Raw genomic sequence first — 19,824 nt, forward strand, 5'->3', positions numbered from 1 at the left:
TTCTCACAACTCGACCTCACTGCTTCTTGAAATATTCCAAACAGCAAAATCCGTCATTTTTACATTTGTAGACGTTGAATCGATGCAAAAGTGACGGATTTTGCCAAGGATACTACTGCACTATCTAAATGTGACATGGAGAATCCAAGTAACGAAAGAGCGTTCCTACTGTATTTTCATTAAACGAGCTATCATTTTTCCGTTTCTGACTATTTTCAGCAGAGTGCTGCCAACAGTGCTTGTTTCAGAAGATGATTTTGGTCTGGTACATAGCCATTTTCTGTTTAAGAAGGTCATGGTCTGGTACTAATTAAACAGAATGGTTATGGTTTTTTCTTTTCCGAATAGCTAAAAACGATAACAGACTAAAAAGGAGAACTCCAAAACGGCGTGAGCCTCAACTGTACAATCATGGGTACCAACCAGGCGATACTTTGCTGTCTTATATACTTTCTACGAAAGTAGGGATTGCGTATCACTGTCTTCGCCAGTCAACACAACGCAATATAAACATCACTAAACAAGTAAAGCAGTGCCGGTCTTTGGGGTGTGCAAACCGTGCTATCGCACAGGCCCGCAAATTAGAGGGGCCGCAATTTACTCAGAAAATGCAGTAATTTTGTCATTTTCAATGAAAAAATTAAAGAAGTGAATCAAACAAAGGAATTAGCAACAAGAAAACATAGAGACTCAACGGGTGCAACCTATTTTTCCCCTTGAACATTTCGTACCCTGAAAAGATGGAGAAAAAAAAAACAACAGAGCCGAAGTCGTTGATCGGAGTTGCCACAAACATTTCAAAATTTTTCTCGATCTTTTCAGGGGACGAAATAGGTCGAAATTTGATTTTGTTACTCCGATTTCAGGGTACGAAATAGGTTGCATCCAGACTTAACATAGAGACATAGTTTTATTTCCGAAAAATGCTGAAGAAAGCATGATCTTATCCTTTTGCTATGCTACCGGACAGCACCATTTTACAGTAATATTCATGCACAAATTTTTGTTGAACATACTCTCAGAATGCCCCAAATTCAAAGTAATTTTTCAAAATTTTCTGGGGGAGGACCCCCAGACCCCCCACCACTGGGTGTCACCTGCCGACCGTCAAAACACCCCCATCCCCTTTCAAAATACCTACCTACGCTACTGAATTGGATCATTGTCATTGGGGCTCGCAAAGCATATTCCGCACAGAGCCCGAAATACCCTAAGACCGGCACTGGGTAAAGGTATACGGTAGTTACCGGTTGTAACAACTGCTATTCAATTGGTAACATTATAATTGGGTAGAGAGGTTACTTTGTTTAACCACAAACAGACGTAGCTGAGTAATACCACAGCATTTAAAATTATAACAAGCAAAAATAAAATAAAGCAAACGTTTTCGGCTACATATAGGCCTCGCCCTTATTAAACCTAAAACTGGTAACAGACTGCAAAGTGTGGCAAATAAGTCAACCCTGATAGCTCAGTGGTTGAGCGCCCCAGTCAAGATCACGCGACGCCGGTTCGACTCTGGGGATGTGCGCGTGAGCAACGCATTTTAGGACTGCTCTCCATTTTACGGCATCTACTGGAAGAAAGAATTCCCCGGAAACAACGTTTTAGTAATCGGAAACTTCACTCTGCCAACCTTGGTAATCGACCCTGCGTCAAAAGCCTCTACAAGTATGCGAAACTACCTGGAATAACTCAATAAGGCTTTGTCAGTCCAAGGATAAAGATTCAAAACCAACCAACCAAATAAGAACGCATCTCAAGACAGTCATGTTCTACAACCTAAGTTCTATGATAAAACACAATACACAAAGTAGCCTACATACCGTACGGAAGCCTGCGTATTACGCAGCCCACTACGGAGTTTTGTTGGTCGAGTGAGAAAACAAACGTGTCATCTTGCTCTACCCCACCACTTAGCGGAAAATATTTTATCACCAGAGAAGCCACGGGAAAAAAAAACAATTATTTTGTGGTTTTTGGAACAGCAGCGAATATGATTCGAATGTACCAGATTGGTTTGGTTTTGGTTTGGTTATTGGTTTGGTTTTGAATGTTCATCCTCGGACTTACAAAGCCTTGATAAGTTATTCCTGGTAGTCCAGATAAATCGATGAAATGGTCTATGGTAATTCCATGAAGTTAAATAACAAGTCGGCTCTCGGCACTTCGGAAATTATTGCCACATTTTCCGGTTGTGCCGATGAACGGATCATCGCAGTCCTGATCTTATTTTACTGGAAGTTGGTAAGAAACGAAAAGTCTCTTGAACCTTGAACTTGAACTCCGAATCTTGATAAAAAAAATTTGACTTGAAAAAAGATTTACCAAAGAAACGATTTGGCAAAAATGTTTAATCTGACACTTTAACAACAACTATTTAGACAAGCATTAATTATTAACAAAGTCGCAATGATTTATATCATCCACTAAAACACTTCTGGTTAGGTTTGTAGCCTACGATAATTTGGTAGCCTACTTTTTTCCAAATCTGATTTCAATACGCTACATTTGAGGTATGATTAACTTTTCAAATGACGACTTTTTGTTGTCCCAATATCCACCCCGATAGCTCAGTTGGTTAATAAGCACCCGATTTTACAAACAAAGTATCTTCTAGGTTAGACGACGCTGGTTCGACTCTCGGGGTTTGTGCCTGAGCAAGACAATTTCAAGACTGCTCTGCATTCAGCGGCTCCTATTCTATGGAATTATTCAGAGACAACCACTCTTTAATAGCAAACAGAAAGATCATGTTCTTTAAAATAAGCGAATTTTAGATGACACAAGCGCAAAGAAAATTCAGTAGTCTAAGTCAAGTCCTCAGAAACAAAACCATTCAAACCAAAACCAAACAAAACAGAAGTAAAAGTTTTCTCTTTCTCTAGAGCTCTCATTGACAATCATTGCACAAGATGTTTCGGCCCTTCCCTAATTCCAATAAAATGTCGTTTCGGTCATGGTGCTTTGCCACTCGCGCTTTCCAAAGGACAGTAGGCACCATAGACATCTTATTATAACTAGACCGCGCATCGTCACTTCTCTCGTTTACGGTTTTTGAAGAAAGCAGGTTCAGACGTCAGCCATTATTAGTGTACCTATTCCGCGCGTTTGCCAATGCTTTTGTAGGGACCCGTAATGAATTTTCATTGTTTTTAATTCAATTCAATTTATTTTTCCTTGTCAGAATGCAAAATAAATGATATTGTGAAAAAGAAATACAGGAACAAAACCAACAAAAGGAAAAGGTGGCAAAACTATAATGGTTTAAGACGTGCATGAAAGGATCTAATATTGCGGTATATGAATCGATAAATATACAGTATAGTTAAGCACGGCCACCAAACCTGATACTTTAAAACAAGTAGAAGTAGATGAATTAATTAGTTAAGAATCAGTCGCCTCCTCGTTCCTGAAACAACTGGAGCGCCAATTCAGCAATGAGAACACGACTGAACACAACTTAACTTTTTACAAAATGTAATTCTCCTATAATATTTGCGTTTCTTAAAAAACTCAGTTGTTGTGAACAAATAATTGACAAAACAAATAGTTTTCTATGCAACAACACAACCGCAGCTTTTTACCAGGATTCTGTTCAATAGAGATTGATGGCTTTCGATTTTCTCCGTTGTAGCAAAACGTTGCATTATGACGTAAATTCGTGTGATTTCATCAACAATAACTTTTAAAGAAATAGCTTCAGTTTCAAGTTGCTGTGAGATAACAACTAATAAATATCTCCGCAATTCACCTAGTATGACGAAATCTTTATATGATTTCACCTTTGCTGTTCTACAATCGCAAACATATTGTTGGAATTTGTTAATTTTAAATTACCGTACGTAATTGCTTGCTTTTTCTTTTATTTTGAAAGTGCTTTATATACCTCCGCACAAACAAGTTTTACATATAATATAGTAGGCTAGGCCTATAGTATAGTATGACAATTGCGAAGAGAACATTTCCGCGTTCATTTCACAGGTATGGAAATATTGTGATACTTTTAGCGAGCTATGAGAAAATAGAAAATACTACTATTGTGACGATAACACTGGTTGGTTGGTTTTGAATTTTTATCCTCGGACTGACACTGACTAATTTCTTTTCCTTCTAGGCGGATATTTTTGTAATTTTTTTTGTTATATTTTGGACAAAAATTGTGGCGCTTTTCTTATAAAAAAACAAAACAAATGTGAAATCGGGCTTTCAATATATAGCCTAGCTACTACATTAGCCTATAACGTATCATGCTATTTTACGTTGCTTAGATTTCCAACCAATGAAGAACGAAGAAAATTATGGATTGCGAACGTCAAGCGTGCCAATTGGACACCTTCTAAACACACATTTATTTGTTCTGATCATTTCAAGGAAGAGTTCATGTATCGCTGTGGTGAGCGAGTGACTTTACGAGACAACGCTGTCCCCACTCGTTTTAAGGCATTTCCAAAGCATTTGAACAAGGTAATCATTTGAAAAACATACGAAAAGTTAACTGCCGCATGGGCTTAAATAAAAACACGACTAGCCTATTATTATTATGATTATGCGCACTGTTGGCCAATGATAGGCTATTTTTGAATTTAGTTCCAGTTTTCAAACAGCCTATAGCCTACCTTGTAGCCTATTTTGTATCTGCTTAATGAAGACAGACGCTTAGGCCTATGTGCATTGCGACTTGTAGGCTATGCAAGACGCATAAACATAACTCCAAATAAATAAAATTATTTGTAGAGTGACATATTGTGAATTTTAATTGGGTATATACTATAGGCTACTATGAGATCGCATAAGCTCTGTCGAGTAGAGGGGTTCAAGCAGACATAATCCTAATCTGCCACCATTGAAACATGGAACATTGGTGGGCCGAGTAGTTAAAATATCAGACTTGTCTGGCTGTAGACACCAGGAGGTCTAGGTTCGAAACCTGAGTCTGTCTGATGTGCTCTAAGAAGAGCGAAACCGGTCACGGAATCCTTGTTCACTTGAAATAATGTGATTTGAAAACTGGGATGCTTAGACATGATAATATTTTCATAAAAAATTACGATTGGTATGCTTGTAAATTTTATGCTTATAAAATTAAAACGATGTAACTTCAAAACTTTTTTTGAAAAATGAGACTTGGTTTTAATAAACGTTATGCTTATACAACTTTAAAATCAATGCAAGCTACTGTGCAATTTAATACATGCTTTTATTCATTTCATAGATGACTAAAACCTCTATTACACCAAAGTTCTAAATTATAGTTAACAAGTTAGTTTTCTGCAGAAGCGCAACCAGCTCAGAAATGTTATCGTTAACAGCGCAGCTTTCACGCGAGTTTGAGACACTAACAATGGCCGCCGCCTTTTTTCAATTTCTTCAATCGAAATACGAGAAGCGCAGTCTAGTTATAATAAGATGTCTGTGGTAGGCACTCACTCCCAGCGTTACCACATCTGATCTGATGTTTTGAGCAAACTGTCTGATGTCTGATGTTTTAATGTTGAAATCTGATGTTTTGATGTGTGATTTTTATTCTGGGGCAGAGTAGGCTACTTCTATTAGGGTGAAGGCGGTTTTTATTAGGGCAGAGTACTTCTATATAGGTACCGGTAGGCTATATTATGAATACTGTAGGTTTGTGTTCTAATTAATCTATTTAGTATAACATAACTAGCTTTAGGCTTTAGCCTATGTGTCCACACTCCACAGGCTATTTCTAAGGAACTATTCAGATGTCTAGTCTCTGCACATCAGTTAATTTCATGATCCAATGGAGGGTGCACAAGGTGGAAGCCCTCAACAAGTTTAATTCAGGATATGAAAATTGGAGGACCATCTCGATGATATAGAGTGTACACCAGGGGTCACCAACCTTTTTTGCATGCGGGCCACTTTGGCACTAAGGAGAGCTGTGGCGGGCCGCACTAATAAAATTTTAGGTAGGTTGACTCTTATGCTAGAAAAGAACGAATTTCGTACCCAGTATCCAGCGTTACATGTTGTTAATATTTGTCTTAGAATACCGCAGCAACACAATTAGTCGAACAACGCTACTGCCAGGCCAAGCTCCTGTAACAACACTTTTGACTTCTTTAACAATGTTTAATAAACGAGGCCTGTTTTGCGCACTTATAGCGAGGCGAGTGGTTTCATCAGAATATTCATCGCCAAGTAAAAAGTGGTGTTGTCACTTCGCTTCACAAATGATATCTTGCAATTAACAATTTCAGCAAACAAGGAAATGTTTGACACATCGCAATACAGGCAACAATAGTGACCTGCAAACATATCAGCGAAAAATAGGTTCCAATAACAGGGAAAAAGACACCAGGCATCATGAAACAAACGTTTGCGGAAATCACCGAAAAATCGTAATTCTATCGTAATTCATGAACAGTCTTCCCTCTAAAAAAGCAATGAGTTGGTTTTTCATCCTTTTTGGGAAAGTCTATAAAACCGTCTTTCTTTTATTATAGACAACTGTTACATGCGGTGTTTATTAGCGTGGCAAGAATTTGTTGATTAACAACATTTTGCAGTACTTGCTTCGGCAGTAGGCTACATATACTGTACTAAAATTGGAACGATACAGAGAAGATTAGCATGGTCCCTACGCAAGGATGACACGCAAAATCGTGAAGCGTTCCATATTTTCCCAATTTATTATAAATTGAGTTGGCACACCGACCTATTTTGCCAACAAAAACTTGCATAAAGAGAATACTGCTCGTGAAACACAATAACGGTGAAACGCACACTAGTGTTCACATGATATTTGCAAACTTAAAATAAGCAACCCTATGCTCACAGAAATTCGAAAACAGACGTTTTAATCAACCACTGGGACAATGTGGCTGGACATCGCATTGGAATAACTTTAAGCAACCCCCATCTAGAACTATAATCTGATTGGTCGGTCGGTGGAATCGTATGCAAAGCGAAAATATGCTTCCCGGAAAGTATTTTTTGCCTTCGTGCTCTTTAACTCCTCAAGAAAAGTATTTTTGGTTATACTTGTACGCTGATACTTTCCGCGGGCCGCAGCGATACAGCGTGGCGGGCCGCATGCGGCCCGCGGGCCGCCAGTTGGTGACCCCTGGTGTACACTACAGTGAAGACTGAGAATGAATGCTGGTTTTGTAAATTTCTTATAGGGGTTTCCAAAATATTTGTATTTGCACACCCCTTGGACATTGCAATTGAAAGACATTGACAATGACATTGCAATTGATACCGGTACTGTAGTACAACCACTCGTTATCAAGTATTCGTAATGCTATCACTGCAGAATAATACACAATCACTGTGTATTATTCTGCAGTAATAACATTACGAATAAAGTACTTGATGTTTAAATGCACAAATTACACAGAATTCGACTGCTTGTGTTTGTGCATTTTATTCATACTGTTAGGTAAGGTGGCAGAAACTTTTGGATTATTATTGAAATCAATAAGATTTTGAGTCTGATGTTGGTTTGGAACTTTTCGAAAAAAATCTGATGTTTTGGAGACTCAAGTCAATGGGAACACTGCTCACTCCACTCAGCACTCTGGGCACTCAGCACTCTGGGCAGTAGCGATGTTTTGTAGAGCCGAAAAGTGGAGACAAAAGATCTCAGGGGCGAAACATCTGGAAAATCTTAGGGTCATTGTGACCTAGTAAATGAGTTTAGTTTTCTTTTTTGACTATTACATGACAAGGAAAAACATAAATACAGTACAAGCGCCGGAGCTGGTATACAAGTCCCCCCCAACCCTTGGCAACTCATGACAAAGAGGAATTAACTAAAACAAGTGGATTGAAGTGTGTGAACAGTAAAGCAAAAGTAAAGTAGTTTCACCCTATACGTTTGGTTGAGTCCTGTCTTTGTCATGAGTTACCAAGGGGGGGGGGGGGAGGGGGGGGACTTACCAGTAGTACGGTACCAGCTCCCAAGCGCCTAAATGTGAATTCTTAAGGTGTGGTTAAAAAGTGAAGTTTCCAATGGTATACACATTAGATATTGGCAACAATAAACAGTATAATATATCAAGAAAATTTGTTAAAAATATTGGAAACAAATCTTACGGTACTGTGGTGAGCTTACACGTAACATGAAAATCTCGACGCCCGTATGAACACGGTTGAGGTGCACCCATGCCTGTCTTTGTAGTGTCAGGTGTCGGCATCGGAGATGAACAAATGTAGTCTGGTGGTGCTTGACTTCCATTCAGAATTCCATTTATGGTCCGCATAAGTAACAATCTACCATACATCTCTTTATATAACTTGCATTTGTTGTTCAGGCTGTTTATCACTCAATTCAGTTTAGTCATTGACGTACTCGTAAACGATTGTAATAATTGATATATATACTCATATTAATAAACAAGATGGATGTTCCACATGCTACTGAAGGCCCTGGGTTTGTTGGAATCAAGTTTTGTCAAGAATGGTAATTCTGTGTGCTGTTAGACGAGTAGATGTCCATGTTTTTTGTGTAGAGTAAAACTGAATGTAAAATTCATTTTTATGCTATCAAACTCTTCTATCTTCTTTTATTGTCGTGCTTGATTTCAAGCATTGACTGCTTTTTTTTATAAAAATTTTTCAAGATTGTTGGTTATTTGCTGTGTGTATTAGGTGTATGTTGGTGTTGGGTTTGTTGGTTTAAGTAGGTTAAGCTTTGCCTTGGGCACGTTTCTCTTCAATTTTGCCTGTGAGAGAAAGATGCTGTAATTTTCCTTTTCGCAGCACATGTCCCAGAAATTGAAGTTGTTTTTTTGATATTTTTTAGTAGATTCTAAGTTTGCTTAACTTGATTTAAAACACTTTGGTTGGTTTTTCTAGCAGTCCAGGAAATCCTTTGCATTTTTTGAAATGCCCACATTTCAAATCCGTTTGTTCTATTAGTCATTCTTTAGTTGATTGTCCAGGTTTCTGAATTATATTTAAAAATTGGATTAATTCACTTCAATACTCTGTATTATATCTATTTGAGAAAGATATGTATATATATAGTAACATGTTGCATAATATTGATTTCATTTGCTGAAAACCGGCTTTTGTTTTGGCAATACGTATATCGTATAATATACGATATAAATATAATAAAAATATATACTATATATATATTATTGAATTTCTTATCTTTTGCGTTCTAGTTGATTGTTGTCCCAAGATATTGAAAACTTTTTGCTTGCGCTTTATAGTTATTCCATTCATTTTAATTTAACAAATTGGAATTTCGGTTTCTTGTTTTTTTGGGAGCAAGTCTTTTAGGCGCTGACAGTTAGGCACTGGTCTAATAGGCGCGCACACTGTGGCGTCTGGATATTTAGGTGCGGAGCACTGTGGCGCCCGGTCATTTAGGTGCTATTCCTAGTAAAGTATGTAGATTGTATCAGCATGGCAGCTTGCCAGAAAATTATATCATGGCTTCCGTGAGTGAAGCTGCTTAAACCGGCAATGCTTTTCACACAAAATGTTTCTCGATCAAAAAGACTGTAGGCTAAATTACGTAAACTTTTTGCTTAAAATTTTCCAAATTTTCTCCATAATCATTCTGCTGTACCTCCTAAAGCATTGCGCGCAGAAACGAAGTAAAATTTTTCTCATGTGCAGAATTGTTTTGGCATTCGATTAAACTACATATATTTTCAAATTATTTTATCATGCTTGGGTAGTAAAGATTATAATGAAGTACACTTTTCTGCCAATTTTTAATTTTTTTAGAAATTAGAAAAAACACCGTATGGAAAGTTGCTAGTCGTACATTGAATGTTTTAAATTTTATTGCAAAGCTTTGCATCTTCGGATAGCTGAAGAATGAAGATGTATGCTTTCATTTGATGTCAAGATTGTGCGTCTACGTCGATCACATGAGATGTTTTTACGGCGTAAATACAACAGATTTGTGTGAAAAATGTCTGGTTATTTAGATTAAACGGCTTGACCTCGGTGGTTGCGAAAGAGTTAAGTCAAATAATAACTACACTAAACATCAGTAAAAAAATCATACCTTAGTCTATATTGAAGCGGGTGGTTAAAATTTTAGTGTGCAGTGCCTGACTTTGCAAGTAGCCTAGGCTACAGCAAAGAAGCCACAGCAAGCTCTTTTGTTTGAGAAGGTAGGCTACACGAGGTGGAAGGATGAAGATTTTTATTAAACAATTAATAAATACGAAAAATGCGCAATCAAACACTGCAACGTATACATGAAGCCATCAGCAGCAATTTTTTCACGATTACGTGAAGTTGAATAGTCGAAGCTGCCATATCAATCTTTGCTTTATGATGTGGCAAACTTACCAAACTTTTCGGTGCAAATGAAGTGCTCAGATCCAACATCGGCTTGTATGCAGGGCAATTAGACCACCTGATCTCCACAGGACACGTACTTCTGGAGTAGAAGTTGCCGGTTTAAAGGCGCAGCTTTGTGCAATCTGTTACCTTTAATAATTACTTCTACTTGAGACGGATAGATCGTGTGGAGTTGAGGTGCGTGAAAACGCTCTACTACTCTTGATATTAGCACATTTCTACAGGACATTTGCAATGCATCCTGAACACAAGTTGCAGCCAGATGGAACTTTACTTAATCTGTTATCTTTCGCAATTAGGCTACTTTTGTTCGGGATGGATTGGCCATGTGACGAGAACGCGTAAGACGCTCTACTACTGTTCACATGAATACATTTCTACAGGGCATATAGGCTACACCTTGGCTACAAGTTGCAAGCATAATGGTGAGACTTCGCTCGTTATTAAACCTAGTCGGAGTTTTGACGGAAAACTAAATTACTCTTCACTTAAGCCTACCGCCCAGTTGAATACAGGCTACGGTACATTTTTTACTGATGTTTAGTGTAGTTATTATTTGACCTAACTAAAAGTGAACTCATACATGTTCGGAAACTTGAATAATTTATTGATAAAGCTTTCGCCGGCGCAAACCTGGACTAACAAGAAATAAATGCTGAACACGCGCATTAAAAAAACAACATATTTTTCTGAAGAAAGGGGCGTTCTTCCCAATGTCCTCTGCCCTGGCGCCTGCTGGTTTTGTTGGCTCTTTCTTTGTTTCCACAAAGATAAGAGTTAAACTGACTGGTAAAGCGGTGGTCGAATAAATTTGTGGCAGAATACGGTGCGATACTGATGAGCCCAGCCTCATGGGCGAAACACGTGTCTATCGCTGTCAATTCTTGCTACAAATCGGCTGCCGAGAAACATATTTTTCTGTTCAATATAACATTTTGTGTGAAAATCATTGCCGGTTTAAGCAGCTTCACTCACTGAAGCCATGACATATTTTTCTCTTCAATATAACAATTTGTGTGAAAATTATTCCCGGTTTAAGCAGCTTCACCCATATATTTTTTCTGTTGAATATAACCTTTTGTGTGAAAAAGCATTGGCGGTTTAAGCAACTTCACTCACTGAAGCCATGACCAACAACGCACACGCATTAACAAAAGTCAAAACAATATATTTTCCTGTTCAATATAATATTTTGCGTGAAAAGCATTGCCCTACGCCCCTACCTGCTAAGCTGATACAATCTACAGACTTTACTAGGAATAGCACCTAAATGAACGGGCGCCACAGTGCTCTGCACCTAAATATCCAGACGCCACAGTGTGCGCGCCTATTAGACCAGCGCCTAACTGTCAGCGCCTAAAAGACGTGGACCCGTTTTTTTTGATTACCATTGTTTCTGTTTTCTTTTCATTTATTTCCATTCCAAATTCTTTACTTCTTTCATTAACTTCTATAACAAATTTTGCAGTTTTGCTTCCAAACTCTACTTTAACATAACTCTAACTATCACAAAAGCTGCAGTTTGGTAGTGAATGTTGTTGCTTAACTTTGTTTATTGAGTTACAGATTTTACATAAAACATTTCGAAGTATATTGAAATGGACATAGTATATATTCATTATATTTTAATACTTGGGCCTGGTACAAGAAGTAATTACTATTACTAATATTAGCAGGGCTGTGGAGTCATAGAGTCGGAAAGATTTTGGCTTGTCCGGAATTAAAGTCATTATAAAAAAGGTCGACTTTGACATGATACAAAACAATAAACAATAAAATTTTGTTTGCAATCTATTTTCAAAATATTGTTTCTTGTTTTTCGTATTGAACTCCACAATTTAACCAGAAAATAGAAGTGTTTGTTCTTGTTAGATTTTGTGAAAGTTATCATACCATTTCAATTTCGATCACAATTTACAGTGAAGTTAAATTTAAAAAAATGAAACAGGACAAAAATTAAAAAAATCCATCAACCCTTCAAAATATAGCAACGCTGAAGTCGGAGTTGGCCAGTGATAAATCGATGGGTCGTAGTGGTGCATTTTTGCCGTACTCCACAGCACTGCTAATTAGCTATAGTTCATGAAGTTTTTCTGTTTCAAGGAATAAAAAAGGATTAATTTGTTTTTGATTTTCTTTCAGCAACAACATGCTGTATCCTAAAGAAGATAAGCAAAACAAACGCTTGCTTTACTCGGTGATATATTTTTATGTGATTTTGATATAGTCATCATTATAATTAACTATTCAGCATGGGTAATTTTCTACAGGAAGATTTGGGGTAGAGCAGCTGCATCTTACCATTTTTACTTTTCATTGCAAATATTTCACTTTGTGAACAACTGAACATATTATGTTTATATGCCGATGTTTAATTCCTATAGCGTTTTAGTTAACTTGAGCAATGAGCACTACTGCAATTCACAACATTTTACAGTTTTATTGAAATGGTTTTGTGGTAACATCCCAATCTACCATTTATTGCAAAGCATAGTTACCTGCGTCAATATGTTGTTGACCCATTTTTGTCATAACTTGAGATTTACTTTTAGAACACATTTATTCAATATTTTGTAACTCTCATTGTAGTATATTCCAACATAAAATGTGTTAATTGTAAGTAATTAAATTACTAACTGCCATACTGGCATTTGGCATACAGAAAAGCACATATTGCTAGAGCCACTGCAGTAATAGATAAGAGCAAATAGAACGACCAGAAATCAGTTGTGATCTAATTGTTAATATATACTGCATGTATGGTTTTGTTAGATATTGTACATAAGGGTCATTCCATGTCAAAACACCGAAATTTCAAAAAAGTTCCCACCCGACCCTCCCAGATTTTGCTCAAACTTTATCAGAATGTTGGTAAACATAATTAAGCAACATATGCAAAATTTTAGCTCTTTATCACTTTTCGTTTAAAAGTTATGCCCCCTCGAACTTTTGCATCCCCCCAAATCACTCTTTTTCGTCTCATTTTATAGCGTTTTTGAAGGATCATATCTTCGGATTAAAGTGAGCTACAGTGCTGAAACTGGGAATTATGGTAGACATTTTTCCATTGATTTCAGACATGTATTAGATAAAAACGTAGTGTGTTGCAAATTTGAGTTATATTTCTTTGAAAATGGCCCTTTCTACACATGCGGACGTATTTTTTGCAAACTTTGGAGACCTGTATCTCCCGCAACAAGTATGACAATGCAACGAAACTGCTGTTGGTTTTCACTCATATATGTAAGATTACTCTGATAAAGTTTGAGGCTTCTAACTGCAGTGACTTTGCAGTAATGAACTTGAACACACCAGACATTTTGCGAAAATGGTGAAATTGCGCCATCTTGTGTGGACCATTTCATAATGTGGGCAACATTTCAGAAATTTGAAAATTTCACAAGAGTGTGTCTTTGACCTAAGCTTCAGCATATATTATACAAACTTTAAGAATGTGTCTCAACTATAAAGTTATTTTTTGAGGTGATGAAAGTCCACCTATATTGCAGAATTCGCTTGCAAATTTTCCCTAGCAACGACCATAGCAACGACACTCTGCTTGCTGTAAACCCCCACTATCGTTACATTTTTGGAATTTATATTGAAAATTCAGCAACTTGCACCTGCTATGAAGCAAATTCTCATCAAAATGAACAACATGTATGTACTGATTGTTTTCCTATACCCCAAACATAACCTGGAGGCTTGCACACTATGTTATGCAGGATCAAAACTGGCATTCCAGTTTGTGTTGTATGTAAACATTAAACTCAAGCATTGCAGCATCACATTCATATTAATTGAAAACAACTGTGTATATATATATATATATATATATATAATACCTTCATGGCCATTCCAGTGTAAACACTGCACTGACGAGACCGGAAGGTCGAAACGGTGTGCACTGTCTGCAGTTATATATATATGCAAAAATTAATCCCTTCAATGCCAGTGCCCAGTATGCATTAAACTCAGCCCCTCATTATATTGCCAGCCTAATAAAATACGGATTAGCAATTCTTGCTACATTATTTTAATCATCATGTGTCAACCCATTCTTACTCTTGCATAGTCTCTGAATTGCAGCTCAGGTAATAGCCTACAGGAAACACAACATTCAGTTCTGTATAACATTAACATTGAACAATAAATAAAAGTCTGGCGGTTTCTGTGATCAATCATGGCGTTTTTCAATCTTCCAACTGGTAGGAAAAAAACAGTCAGATCTAAATAATCAAATTATTCGGCTTTGATCTGCGCTGCTCAGCTTGTAGCATTGACCACTTTGATGTTGAAGTACGAGGCATCCACAATGCATAATATTCTTGAAACGGTATCCAGCATTCATTTCTTGCATGTTGGGACCATGCTAACATGTTGTTTTGGTCAAGATGCATAAATTTAATGTATACATCATTTTGTTCTTCACACCGCTCTGTAATAATTCCGACATGCCATTCTTGATCATATGTGCATGCTACATACTGTAAAGGTTGGAATTTGATATTATTTTGAGTTGATCTTATGCCAGAAGAGCATGCTGCTGCGTTTTCAACTTCTCCAAGTAAAACTTTGGTACCAGCAGTGTCAGAAGAAAGTCTCTTCATTTCCATGACAGACTCAGAAACAGAGATAAAACTGTGATGTGAACGAGTTCCAGGGATGATGTTACATAAATTTACAATAATGCTCTTATAGGTCAAAGTCCCGGGAATTGCTTGTGATTTTACTTCCACTGACATATAAATATGTATTTTATGCCAGTAATATGCTGACCAACCCATGTAAACATTTGAAAGGGCGTCAAAATTTGGTTTAATTCTATTGCCTGAAAGCTTGCTCTTTTTGCCACAAGCCGTTTGTTTGTACCAACCAAACTATCGCATGGTGACTTATTATTATTGTAACTGTCTCCGCCGCCAGTGTAGCCAAATCGTTTGGCAGCCGCTGGCTTCGATCAATCTTTCAACAAGGTTGATAGGATCTCCATTCTGTTTTGTCCTTTGCGATGTTTTGCAATCGATGGAGATGTGATTTGCTGAGTAGAGATCCCAGGCCAGCTTTTCTGATGTCAGATCTCAGCAGTTGTAATAAGTTGGTACGGTGACGTCCGGTTTGGCCTTGGTACTTTTTGCTGCCAATTATCGCAAATTCAAGGGCTTTCTGGGGAAGTGAGTCCTGGTGAAGTCTCGGAATATGTCCAAACATGTTCCATCTCATGGTGGAGATCTTGCAAGATAATGGTTCACTGTTGCATATTTTGTAATGGTGACTTACCATGGCTGGTAGCAAAAAAATGCCACTCAGCTTCAAGATGATGATCATGTTTATGGTGACACATATTTAGCAGATTCTTGAAGTTTTTAAATTGACTTGCAATACCATCACTAAAATAAATCAGTTTCGACGTTAAACAAAGTTCTTCGATAATGTATTGAAGTGCTGTATGGCTATTTGGACAAAAGCATGAACTGCATTGTTGTCATGCTTCATGCTGTTCAATATGATGCAAACATTTAAACCAGGAGTGGGCAAAGTTGCTCAAAGAAAGACCCGCTTGCGGATAAACAATAAACACTGGCGAGCCGCAAATCACTTTGACACCAAATAACATAAAGATTGTTTATTCATATTAGTTTTCTACTTGACTCGCAAATCTCTGAAAATTTGGACGATAAATTGTTAATGTTGTGCGACTTAATTCTTCCAAGCGTTTATTTGTCAAGGTTGCACGATGTTTTGATTTTACAAAGTTATAAATTCTTATAAAAATGAGTAAGAAAAGTCTGGTGCTACTTGTAAGCTTCAACTAATCGCTGCTTAGCGACTTTATGAAACTTCCAATTGTTGCTGACTGAACACAAAATGAGCCAGGGGAGGCATAATGTTGCGTTTGCAACATCACAACTCCATTGTTTAACAATAGCTACCAGTAAAAGAGAGACTCCTTTTTGATCTTTGTATTGTATTGGGTGCAAATTAGATTTTAAAGAAAGTGTAGGTAACAAATATTAATTTTTACCAACCGATTTTTGCGCCCTTATCAATGCGAGCCATGCCTACCATACCCTAGGTATGCCATTGCTCAGTTGACAGCGCGAGATAACATATTTATAATGTATAATCTTAATTTTTTGTAATATTACGATTCAATACAAGAGCTATAAAATTTATGTTGACGAGCCGCATGTGGCTCGCGAGCTGCAGTTTGCCCACTGTTGGTTTAAACAGTTAACTTTCTCCCCTTGTTGTACTTGTACATGCATGTTGTTCATTTTGATGAGAATTTGCTTCATAGCAGGTGCAAGTTGCTGAATTTTCAATATAAATTCCAAAAATGTAACGATAGTGGGGGTTTAAAGCAAGCAGAGTGTCGTTGCTATGGTCGTTGCTAGGGAAAATTTGCAAGCGAATTCTGCAAAATAGGTGGACTTTCATGACCTCAAAAAACAACTTTATAGTTGAGACACATTCTTAAAATTTGTATATGTTGAAGCTTGGGTCAAAGATACACTCTTGTAAAATTTTCAAATTTCTGAAATGTTGCCCACATTATGAAATGGTCCACACAAGATGGCGCAATTTCACCATTTTCGCAAAATGTCTGGTTTGTTCAAGTTCATTACTGCAAAGTCACTGCAGTTAGAAGCCTCAAACTTTATCAGAGTAATCTTACATATATGAGTGAAAACCAACAGCAGTTTCGTTGCATTGTCATACTTGTTGCGGGAGATACAGGTCTCCAAAGTTTGCAAAAAATACGTCCGCATGTGTAGAAAGGACCATTTTCAAAGAAATGTAACTCAAATTTGCAACACACTACGTTTTACGTAATACGTGTCTGAAATCAATGGAAAAATGTCTACCATAATTCCCAGTTTCAGCACTGTAGCTCACTTTAATCCGAAGATATGATCCTTCAAAAACGCTATAAAATGAGACGAAAAGGAGTGATTTGGGGGGATGCAAAAGTTTGAAGGGGCATAACTTTTAAACGAAAAGTGATGAAGAGCTAAAATTTTGCATATGTTGCATAATTATGTTTACCAACATTCTGATAAAGTTTGAGCAAAATCTGGGAGGGTTGGGTGGGAGGCCCTTGGTGTTTTGACGCGGAATGACCCATAAGGTTTATTTCAAATCCAATTGTCTTTTCTTATTTTTAAAATCCGAAGTTTTTAAAAATTGTTGTACTAACTTTCACTTGATATTTGAATTATTTTTCAGTGTCGTAACTGTGACTTTCAAATGGAAGCAGACAACATGTGTATTTATGTGAATAAAATCGTCCACGAAGTTGATGAGTTGACCCAAATTATTGCTGATGTTGCTCAAGACCCTACACTTCCACGCACAAAAGACCATTCATGCCCCAAGTAAGTTAACTTGATGTGGTTTGGTGAAATTAACTTAACTTGTTGTTAAGCTAATTCCTTACTATTTTTCAGGGTTGTAGTTTCATCTAATAATTAATCAGGTTTTGGTTGGTTGGTTTTGAATCTTTATTCTCGGACTGACTAAGCCTTGATAGGTTATTCCTGGTAGTTTCGCATACTTGTAGAGGCTTTTGACGCAGGACCGGTTACCGACATTGACAGAGTGAAATTTTCGATTGTTGAAGTCTTTTTGTCTGGGAATTATTCCATCCATCGAATAGGAGCCGCTGAATGGAGAGCAGTCCTGAGAATGCGTTGCTCAATCGCACACCCCGAGAGTCGAACCAGCGCCGCTTGATCTTGAAGCTTCTTCGTTCATGAAGTCACGCGCTAACCAACTGAGCTATCGGGTCATTGTTATTGTCAGATTTTTAAGAGATTAAAAGTATCTTTGTTGCAGTTTGTCACTTAGCTTAACACTAACACATCAGCTTGCATTTGTATGAAAATTTTTTAATAATGTGGTGGGATATCAAAGTTGTAACTGCCTTGTTTTTCTATTTTAAGGTGCCACCATAAAGAAGCAGTTTTCTTCCAATCGCAATCTACAAGAGACGAAGAAGGGATGAGGTTGTATTTTGTGTGCACAAACCCTCAGTGCGGACATCGCTGGACCCAACTGTGATTGATGGTTGTCCTGATAGCTTATGTCATCCATATTGCTGCAAGATTTTCGCATCACAACGTGACCTGCAAGCGAAGAGAGCAAACGTTGACGTTGGTCTTGTGTTAATCTTTGATGAACTACGTGAGAATTATACAACTGTGTCAGAGTACCAGCTGATGTTTTATTCGATTATTTATATTTTGTTTGTGATTTATACTAAATCGCAACGCGATGTGTGTGTTATGTTTGAAGACTCTGGTTTGACTTTGAATCTTTATCTTCGGACTGACAAAGCCTTGATAGGTTATTCCTGGTTGTTTCGCATACTTGTAGAGGCTTTTGGCGCAGAACCGGTTACTGAAATAAGTAAGTATACTCAGCACCTGCATAAACGACTGTAATTTAGAAGTGCTTTACATTAAAACATATAGTTACAGTAAGCTTCATGTTCGTCAACTTTAAGCACATTTTAAACAATAATCTTCATTGTACAAATTCGGTGTTTCCATTATAAAAATAAAAAATCAACCAATACAATTGAGCTGATAGCGATGCAACCAGAGCAACAGTGTGCAAAAGTCGTGAGGCACGAGTCTGCTACTATTCGGTGAGTCCGATTTGGTGAGAGCCCTATTCGGTGATTTTTTTGAAAATTATCAGGTACCGTAGCCTAATTATCATTAATACCGCTCTTACACCGTTTTAACGTCGCTAAACGTTGAAATATGACCATAACCCTAAATCCCTACCCTTAACCCCAAACCCCTAACCCTTTAACGGCAATGATAATAATTAGGCTACGGTACCCAATAATATAAAAAAAAATATCACCGAATAGGGAACTCACCGAAATGGGCCATTCCGGTGAGGCACATGGGTGGAACAAGAGCGCCTCTGTATTGCTGTTATTAGCAACAGCTTTTATCTTTTTGTTGTTTTGTATGATAGGCTGGGCTAATAAAATGTTATCACATTGTCAAACAAAAATACAGAGCGAGTGACAAATCGGATAGCACCGATATCTAAAGTAATAATTTGGTGCTTTCTTGAGGATTTTGTCAATGAAATTTTCGAAAGTGTTTTCACTTAAAAGAATTACCGGTAGGCTACATACGACAAGGAAAACGGTTGATAGCATATTTTTGACATAGCTTGAATTTTCTACTGCTTAGTGCGAAGGCGGTTTCATTGTGAGGTAGAAGGGGCAAAACTGTTACCATAGCATATTTTGATTTCGTTTAGGGCCTGCGTCTTATTTACAAAACATTAACTTGTGTAGCCATCTAGTAGTGCTTGATTTGTAAAAGCATAAGCTTATAATCAATAGAAGTCGGCTTCGCAGCATTGTTTCCTTTGACCGTTCTACAAAGTTAAAAAACTGCATTGGTCTACATTTTTACAAGTACTGATTCAAAGGCTCGTTCGAGCCAACTGAGCTATCGGGGCGGTGTTTCATTACCGCAACGCCTTGGTATTAAA

The 19,824-nt window shown here is 37.5% G+C and overlaps 1 protein-coding gene and 1 non-coding gene across 2 annotated transcripts; both read left to right on the forward strand.

Moving 5' to 3' along the window:
- Positions 1 to 6,547: 6,547 nt before the first annotated feature.
- Positions 6,548 to 6,649, forward strand: LOC145785295 (U6 spliceosomal RNA). The gene has a single exon (XR_014291153.1). It is a non-coding gene; the product is annotated as a U6 spliceosomal RNA (small nuclear RNA).
- Positions 6,650 to 8,287: 1,638 nt separating this feature from the next.
- On the forward strand, positions 8,288 to 18,865 carry LOC145773810 (DNA-directed RNA polymerase II subunit RPB9-like). The gene is made up of 4 exons (XM_082584940.1): positions 8,288 to 8,431; positions 12,442 to 12,496; positions 17,530 to 17,678; positions 18,246 to 18,865. The coding sequence occupies exons 1-4, from the start codon at positions 8,370 to 8,372 to the stop codon at positions 18,361 to 18,363; spliced, it is 384 nt and encodes a 127-aa protein (XP_082441066.1). The 5' UTR covers positions 8,288 to 8,369; the 3' UTR covers positions 18,364 to 18,865.
- Positions 18,866 to 19,824: the final 959 nt, after the last annotated feature.

Source organism: Aplidium turbinatum, chromosome 1 (assembly GCF_918807975.1).
Source record: "Aplidium turbinatum chromosome 1, kaAplTurb1.1, whole genome shotgun sequence".
Lineage (NCBI taxonomy): Eukaryota > Metazoa > Chordata > Ascidiacea > Aplousobranchia > Polyclinidae > Aplidium > Aplidium turbinatum.

Coding starts and splice junctions, on each gene's coding strand:
- LOC145773810 (XM_082584940.1), top strand. CDS start 8,370: ATGGATGTTCCACATGCTACTGAAGGCCCTGGGTTTGTTGGAATCAAG. Junction 8,432..12,441: donor ATCAAGTTTTGTCAAGAATG/GTAATTCTGTGT, acceptor ATTTTCTTTCAG/CAACAACATGCTGTATCCTA. Junction 12,497..17,529: donor ACAAACGCTTGCTTTACTCG/GTGATATATTTT, acceptor ATTATTTTTCAG/TGTCGTAACTGTGACTTTCA.